Source organism: Ranitomeya imitator, chromosome 2 (genome assembly GCF_032444005.1).
Source record: "Ranitomeya imitator isolate aRanImi1 chromosome 2, aRanImi1.pri, whole genome shotgun sequence".
NCBI lineage: Eukaryota > Metazoa > Chordata > Amphibia > Anura > Dendrobatidae > Ranitomeya > Ranitomeya imitator.
Window position 1 is genome coordinate 763230502 of NC_091283.1, and position 9184 is coordinate 763239685.

General features: G+C 40.2%; 1 protein-coding gene across 4 annotated transcripts in view; it reads left to right on the forward strand.

Moving 5' to 3' along the window:
* PDLIM1 (PDZ and LIM domain 1) overlaps window positions 1-8894 on the forward strand; it is a 91535-nt gene extending 82641 nt beyond the window's left edge. For 2 of the 4 annotated variants that reach the window (XM_069753397.1, XM_069753395.1), the window contains 3 exons: window positions 5552-5611; window positions 6930-7041; window positions 8493-8894. In XM_069753397.1, coding sequence (XP_069609498.1) covers window positions 5552-5611; window positions 6930-7041; window positions 8493-8679 — 359 coding nt within the window. In that variant the 3' untranslated portion in view covers window positions 8680-8894. The remainder of the gene's footprint in view (window positions 1-5551; window positions 5612-6929; window positions 7042-8492) is intronic. The other 2 variants (XM_069753394.1, XM_069753396.1) reach the window with 1 other exon arrangement.
* Window positions 8895-9184: the final 290 nt, after the last annotated feature.

Below are 9184 nucleotides of genomic sequence, written 5' to 3' on the forward strand. Positions count from 1 at the left end.
ACACAGGAGCTATCCAAACGCGACATGGTGTCCGCTAACGATGGAAATAATTTTTCATTCAAAAAGTCAAATGGCGCTCCTTCCCTTCCGAGCCTTACCATGTGCCCAAACAGTGGTTTACCTCCACATGTGAGGTATTGGTGTACTCAGGAGAAATTGCCCAACACATTTTAGGATCCATTTTATCCTGTTGCCCATGTGAAAATGAAAAAATTGAGGCTAAAAGAATTTTTTTGTGAAAAAAAAGTACTTTTTCATTTTTACGGATCAATTTGTGAAGCACCTGGGGGTTCAAAGTGCTCACTATGCATCTAGATAAGTTCCTTGGGGCGTCTAGTTTCCAAAATGGGGTCACTTGTGGGGGAGCTCCAATTTTTAGGCACACGGGGGCTCTCCAAACGTGACATGGTGTCCGCTAAAGAGTGGAGCCAATTTTTGATTCAAAAAGTCAAATGGCGCTCCTTCCCTTCCAAGCCCTGCCGTGCGCCAAAACAGTGGTTTACCCCCACATATGAGGTATCAGCGTACTCAGGACAAATTGGACAACAACGTTCGTGGTTCAGTTTCTCCTTTTACCATTGGGAAAATAAAAAAATTGTTGCTAAAAGATAATTTTTGTGACTAAAAAGTTAAATGTTCATTTTTTCCTTCCATGTTGCTTCTGCTGCTGTGAAGCACCTGAAGGGTTAATAAACTTCTTGAATGTGGTTTTGAGTACCTTAAGGGGTGCAGTTTTTAGAATGGTGTCACTTTTGGGTATTTTCAGCCATATAGACCCCTCAAACTGACTTCAAATGTGAGGTGGTCCCTAAAAAAAATGGTTTTGTAAATTTCGTTGTAAAAATGACAAATCGCTGGTCGAATTTTAACCCTTATAACTTCCTAACAAAAAAAAATTTTGTTTCCAAAATTGTGCTGATGTAAAGTAAACATGTGGGAAATGTTATTTATTAACTATTTTGTGTCACATATCTCTCTGGTTTAACAGAATAAAAATTCAAAATGTGAAAATTGCGAAATTTTCAAAATTTTCGCCAAATTTCCGTGTTTATCACAAATAAATGCAGAATTTATTGACCTAAATTTACCACTAACATGAAGCCCAATATGTCACGAAAAAACAATCTCAGAACCGCTAGGATCCGTTGAAGCGTTCCTGAGTTATTACCTCATAAAGGGACACTGGTCAGAATTGCAAAAAACGGCAAGGTCTTTAAGGTCAAAATAGGCTGGGTCTTGAAGGGGTTAAAGATGAAGGCAGGGAGGTTTATGTGCATTACCAAGCTCTCACAACAAGAGTTTTGGGAATAACCAATAAACATATATATGTAAAATGGCCATAGCTTGTTTTTCTCTGTATCCTTATTCCATAGGGTATTTAAAAGATCGACGGTGAGTGCCGCTATATTTTTTGCCTTGAAAAGTTAAAATCTGTCCTGCTTTGGTAGGCATGCATTAACTAGAAAGCATTACAAACTCTGTGAGAGAGAGGACGAGTGGTTATAAAGGACGACATGACAATGACAAATAAAAGCAGAAGATCATTTGATGGCACAATGTGAACTTTAGTCAAAGATCAGTAACTTCAGGAATTATTGGAAGTTGTACATCAAATAAAAAAAACACTTGCAGGTTTGATGTTGACCTGTATTGTGCCGTAAGATGACATAACAGATCCTTCAACTCAGTATGATTACGGGGGCGATACTGAATTTGTGTAGTGTGATTTTCTTTTTTTTTTTTTTTTTTTAATATATATATATTTATTTTTGGGCTAAAAATTTCAGAACTTTGGCAACAGAAAAATTTGGTTTGCGTTGACATTTTCTAAGATTTTTAGGCTTTGTCATTTAATGTTCCAGTATGGGGGTTAGTTTTTTTTATGCGGGGAGTTGATGGTTTTTATTCATACCATTTTAAGCGATTTTTATTGCATTTTTTTATGAAGATGTGAAGAATTCTAGTGTTCTGATTTTTTTCTTTTATGGCACTTACTGTATTAATTAACGTTATAATTTGATAGATTAGACTTTTACAAATGCAGCAATACTAAATATGATTTTTTAGTTTTACACTGGAAAAATTGAGGCGATTCAAGAGGTGTGTGTATATTTCTATATTTTTTGCATCAAAAATTAATTTTTATTTTAAAGTTCTCTTAGGAAAGTTGAACCTGCAAGTTTAAAGTTTTAATACAACATCCCAAAATAATATTAGGGGAAAAGAGGCAACAACAAAGAAAAAAATAAAATATCAAATATTTTATAACATAAATTATTTAAAATAATCTTTCTAAAAAATCTTTCCAGGCAAAAAAATCTTGATGAAGGCAGCAAAAATGGGGGAAACAACTTGTATATTATAACATTGAGATAATATCAGCAGCAAATATGTGACGTGTTCCTTCCTCAGGGATCATGATGATGATGATGATCATGATGATGATCCCTGAGGAAGGAACACGTCAGTTCCGAAACGCGTTGGAATTGGTCAATTTCGCTCTCCTTAGCCCAGTCACGTGAACATTCACGTGACCGTGACGTCACGGAAGGTCCTGCTTCGGCAGAGAACCTAGCGGCTCTACAAGCGGTCATTCATTCCACGTGGTAGGCGGGCCTGGAGCGTTCTGCCACCGGCCGGGGCAGCGTCCAAAGCCGGTCTACCTAAAGATTACCATTGGACCCTTGGTCACAGTTGACATCTCCTAAACAGAGCACTACAAGAAGACCCTACGTCACCACTGTAGAAAATAGAGGTAAAAGTCTATATCATCTGCACTATCGATGTATTCTGAGACAAAGCTGTCCTGGTCTCTTACATAGCTTGGTTTTCGCTCCTTTGTGTTCAATTTCACAATAGTTTGGTTAGTGTCTGGTGAATTCTACATCTTGTTTTTTCTTGTGGTAACATTTGGTCATATTGATATAGAGTGGAGGATTTTTTTTACCCAGCACAGGTATTATTATATTATCTATCATTCTTATAGACTACGATACAAAAGGGTGGATTTGTATCATTACCTGCTGTGGGTTTTTGAGGTTAGAAGCGCTACTGGTCTTTTAATATTTTGGTTTATTATATTAAGGAGATGCTCACTGTTGAAAAAATTATACAGTCCTATCCAATGCCAAGAAAAAAGTGCAAATGCAAAAAAAAGTGCAAAAAGTGCTGCAATACTAATACATGGGTCTGATAATATATATTAGTAATATTATAGTCAAGTGACTGATTATGTACATATATACAGACTCCGATAAAATAAATTTAATCATGGCTTGGTAAATGCTAGTATACATAGCAAAATGCTGAACTAAAAACCCTGTGGATGATAAACTGCCAAAATGCAGGCTGCACATTTTTATAAGGTAAAGTACTGGTGTAAATAACAGAGTGCTGAAATAAAGTCTCTGTGAATAAAGAGTAAACTGCCAAAATGCAGGGTGCACTGTATATAATAGCTAAGGACTTACGGTACATTAAGGAGAATGTGCTGCAATATGCGCCCTTTTGCTGCCACCCCGACAGCACCGTTTCGCCTACCAGGCTTCTTCCATGTCACATGCCCCAAATGGAAGAAGCCTGGTAGGCTTAGATTTAGTTCTTTAAATGCCAGAGATTTAAAGAGCCCTTGGCTTTCCTTATATGTAAGTTCTTGAGAAATAACAATTCTGGGACATCTTGTCTTAGAACTCTACATTGTGCTGTTACTATTCATTCTTCCTGATTATTCATGAATCAGCTGACAGCTGGGTGTTACCATTACTTGTCAATGGGGTGAGTCTCAGCAAAGTATCTACCATCAGCCGTGGCTTGCCATGTCAGACTGTGTAGGGACATACCCCTCACTGGTAACACCCGTTTGTCAATTTATTTATCAACTTCTAGGAGGATTAAAATAGAAATGGCAGACCTTTAAGAAAGATGCTCCAGAAATGTAATATTACAGGAAATACAAGTAGAGCTGGAGAGCGATCAGACCCTTATTAAGTGCATACCCGTTTTGCTAATCATTTTGCCACTTTATTCTCCTACACTCCGGGACTTTGGGGGGCTACAGTACGTAAACCTCTGTGATTTGTCCTCTTGAATAATTGTATTCACTCTCTAATGATACTATGCAAATGTGTGGGAATTCTATTTTGATAAGTTTATAACATCAAGTGGATCCTTTACACCCATCCAAGGTTCAAGGAGTCCATACATCTTCATATCTGCTTGCTCATCGGCTCATGGTTCACCGGGTACCTTTTACCCTTACATTTTGTACAATAACAAATATCTATTGCTGAGGCCTCACCGGTGTTAGGAATTCTGTGTTTTTGGTTCTTTATAGAAACATAAAGATCAAATTTATTCAGAGAAGAAATATAACATGATACAAACTTCACCAAACCGACCTAATTGATTTCAATAGGGTTAGTTTGGTGTTCATCACTTTACTGGACAAATTAGCTTCCAAATGTTGAAACTGACTACAGAACGGCTCCCCTGGTGGCTATGTGACTAGTACCTTAGTAGGTACCTTCACACTGAGCGACTTAACAACGATATCGCTAGCGATCCGTGACGTTGCAGCATCCTGGCTAGCGATATCGTTGTGTTTGACACGCAGCAGCGATCAGGATCCTGCTGTGACATCGTTGGTCGGAGCAGAAAGGCCAGAACTTTATTTCGTCGCTGGATCTCCCGCAGACATCGCTGAATCGGCGTGTGTGACGCCGATTCAGCGATGTCTTCACTGGTAAACAGGGTAAACATCGGGTTACTAAGCACAGGGCCGTGCTTAGTAACCCGATGTTTACCCTGGTTACCATTGTAAATGTAAAAAACAAACAAACCGTACATACTTACATTCCGGTGTCTGTCCCCTCGCCGTCAGCTTCCCGCACTGACTGTGATCGCCGGCCGGCCGTAAAGCACAGCGGTGACATCACCGCTCTGCTTTACGGCCGGCTGGTGCTGAGACAGTGCAGGGAAGCTGAGGCCGGGGGACAGACACCGGAATGTAAGTATGTAGTGTTTGGTTTTTTTTATATTTACAATGGTAACCAGGGTAAATATCGGGTTACTAAGCGCGGCCCTGCGCTTAGTAACCCGATGTTTACCCTGGTTACCAGGGACTTCGGCATCGTTGGTCGCTGGAGAGCTGTCTGTGTGACAGCTCTCCAGCGACCACACAGCGACGAAACAGCGAAGCTGCAGCGATCGGCATCGTTGCCTATATCGCTGCAGCGTCGCTTAATGTGACGGTACCTTAACATGGTTGCTTTATATTTTTTTTTAAAGTCCTTGGTTTGAATGTGACTAAGGGCAAGAAACTGTATGGGGTTTTGTACGCTTTCCCATTTGGGTTGATTTCCTCTCTCCTGTTTCTTCCATACTCAAGAAAGAAGAGGTCAATTGGTTTCCTATTAAATTGAGCCCAGCGTCATTGGGACAGGGTCTGATGTGAAAGATAAATCTCTTTATATAGCGCAAACATACTTTATAGCACTGTACAAACAGGGAATAAATATATTAATAAACGATTTACTGTTCTTTCCTGGTGCAGATTTTGAGGGCACAGAACTTGCATACACAGGTCCAGGAGGTGACTATTTTATAGACCCAGGTAGAGGACGTTATGCCGAACCATTGCTCGTTCTCACATGCACGTGAAGGCTGTCACGTCTATCTCCGCGTGCTCTATTCCTCTGGCCCTTTGCATGGTGTGTCTATGAAGGGAAGGCAGTGCCGTGTACATGATATGGCAGTGACCAGGATCGCATCTGCTCTGTTATCTGTTTTACATTACACAGAAATCTACGGAAAATTGCTGCTATAAATACATTACTTCTAGTTCTTCAGATTTGTTTGGAGGTTTAAAATTTATGGCGCATGGAAGTGCCTTTAATCATAGATCGCTTCCATGCAACAGAAATGTATCCGGTTTTAAAATTCCTCCTTTTTGTATCCTGGTTTTAATGGACACTCAAAGATTCCTTTTACCAAATTGAGGTGCCGTCTACTCCTGCTCTTCGTTGTTCCTCGGCTGTGATCTGACAGCTGGATCCTGGCACCTTTCAGGGAATCATTTAATGAATTTGCTCTACAGACATGGTGAGCTCCTACCCACCCCTTTCTTTCTTTAGATGTAAAGCAATTATCCCTCCAAACTAATGAGCATAGTAGATCTAAACATTAAAACGGTAGCAAACATGCCAGAGAAACCAGCACAGCATAGAAACAATATCAGTAAGGGTATATTCATGAGTCGAGGATTTGACAAATTTCAATGTGGATTCTGCACTAACGTTCATGTTAATATCAACAATACTCTACATCCCATGCTTATGAAAAGGATTTCCGCAATTCCCTTCACATGCGACAGAAATATCCCATATATTCCCATTTAAAAAAAGACAAAGAATAAGCCAGAATTGGCCTCATAAAATATGATTAGTACTCGCACTGCACAACTGGGGGAAAAAAAATCTGATATCTCGTAGATTTGGAATATGTAAATCTGGCAAAGCATCTACGGCAATTCTCCACTGATAGCGCATTACAACTGCATTTGCAGCATATGTAATTACTCCAGGACACATAAAAGTTGTGAGTAGTAGACAGTTGGAGCTGGTGTGTCTGTCCCCCATAGCTACCTACACAAATAGTATTTGGAAACTGTTTTAAGTAATTGTAAATCTATTTCTATAACGCTAGTATTCATTATTAAAAAAACTTCTTTTTTTAAATAACTGGAAGAAAGTGTGGTCACTGCCATAATGACTCATGTACTGACTGCCTCCTGCAGCTTCTTGAATGCACAGTTCACAAATTCAAAGGCAATTCAGCTTCTACGTTTCCCATGTTGAAATGTGCAATATACAGTATTCTTGTATGCCAATTCTTATGTCTAATTTGTACGTATTTCTCCATTTATGGTGCAGGGGAGAAACCTTCGGGTTTCCGTAGTGTAAGAGCTCCTACTACTAAAGTGGCTGCCTCCATCGGCAATGGCCAGAAACTGCCAACATGTGATCACTGTGGAAATGGGATTGTGTAAGTGGCATCTCTAGAACACTTTGTGCAATATGAAATACTGTATATATAATCTCACCATTAATTATTGCTAGTGATGAACGAATATACTCGTTACTCAAGATTTCCCGAGCATGCTCGGGTGTCCTCTGAGTATTTGTGAGTGCTCGGATATTTAGTTTTTCTTGCTGCAGCTGAATGATTTACATCTGTTAGCCAGCATAAGTACATGTGGGGGTTGCCTGCTTGCTAGAGAATCCCCACATGTAATCAAGCTGGCTATCAGATGTAAATCATTCAGCTGCCGTGAGGAAAACTAAATCTCCGAGCACTAAAAAATACTCGGAGGACCCCCGAGCATGCTTGGGAAATCTCGAGTAACGAGTATATTGACTCATCACTAATTATTGCCATTACGCCATGTAGGGGAATGTGCTTGAAAAGACACCTTAAAGACGAGCTTTAAAACACTCTGCTTGAGGGCTCAATGTTTCTAAGGTTAATACTAGGCTTTCCGTCACCTGCCCTAGCCCTGTGCCTCTAGATCTTGGCCAACTGGAGTTCCATACACCTTCTCCTCTAACACCCATGACCTAACAAACCCCACGAGCCCTGCTCCTGTACTTGCTCTTTTAGTACAGTAGCTTTCGCTTCTAAGTTTGTTACAAATATTGATACAAGATACTGATGTGTGAATAAAGCCTAAGGCTACTTTCACACTTGCGTCATTTTAGATCCGCGCAATGCTTTTTTTCCCCATAGACTTGTATTGCTGACGGATCGCGACGTATGGCCATACGTCGCGTCTGTCGTGCACTGGATGCGTCGTGTTTTGGCAGACCGTCACGAAAAAACGTTCCCTTGAACGTTTTTTCGTACGTCGGGTCCACCATTTCCTACCGCGCATGCGCGGCTAGAACTCCGCCTCCTCCTCCCCGGGTCTTTAGAATGGGCAGCGGATGTGTTGAAAAACTATCTGCTGCCCACGTTGTGCCGAATTGTCACAACGTCTGTCGGTACGTCGCCCTGATGCTTAGCGACGGCCACATACCGACGCAAGTGTGAAAGGAGCCTAAGAGACGTTTCAGATTTCTAAAAGGAGTTTACCGCTAATGACAAACATTTGCTCATAGACTCAGATACTTGTAATGAAAACCTAAGTGAGCTTTACTTTCCCTCCATGGAACGAGCGCTGTCTCTAATGCTGCCATGTATATCAGCTGAGCTCAGTGATTGACTGCAGCGGTGACCTCGCATCAACAGCACTGCAGCTAATTCCTGAGCTTAACTGATATACAAAAGATTGACCAGAGCAGTGGTGGAGATAATTTGCTGAATCCAAGGAGACTAAGTAAAGCTTAGTTTAGTTTTTAACTTGTAATTTGACCTATGGGCAAAGGTTTTTGAAAGGAGACAACACACTTAACTTTACCTTCTAGGAATGATATGGTTTTTTTTTGTTTTTTTTTCAGGGGAATCTTTGTGAAGATCAGAGACAAGCTGCGTCACCCTGAATGCTACGTGTGTACTGACTGTGGAGTCAATCTCAAACAGAAGGGGCACTTTTTTGTCGAGGATAAGATATACTGTGAAAAGCATGCCCGGGAACGTATGACTCCACCGGAAGGCTATGACGTGGTTACCGTATACCCCAAGTAAACTCTCGGAGCACAGAAGTGACATTTTGGAGCCTGTTTAATGCTAAGCGAGCCTCCAATTCACCTGAACATGAATGTTGGCAGTAAAGCTTCTTGAGAATATACTGGGGGAGACCTGTGGAAATTTTATACATGATAGTTATTTCAAACCAACATCTATGATGTTTTTCATCCTTGCTTTTGTTGATATTCAATACAAAAAATCTTTATTACAGAGACCTGTGTCACTTGTGTTTTATTATGATTTGTGCCCATCTAAATAAACTCATCCATTTTATTTAGCACACATATACAGTTAGGTCCATATATATTTGGACAGAGACAACATTTTTCTAATTTTGGTTATAGACATTACCACAATGAATTCTAGACAAAACAATTCAGATGCAGTTGAAGTTCAGACTTTCAGCTTTCAATTGAGGGTATCCACATTAAAATTGGATGAAGGGTTTAGGAGTTTCAGCTCCTTAACATGTGCCACCCTGTTTTTAAAGGGACCAAAAGTA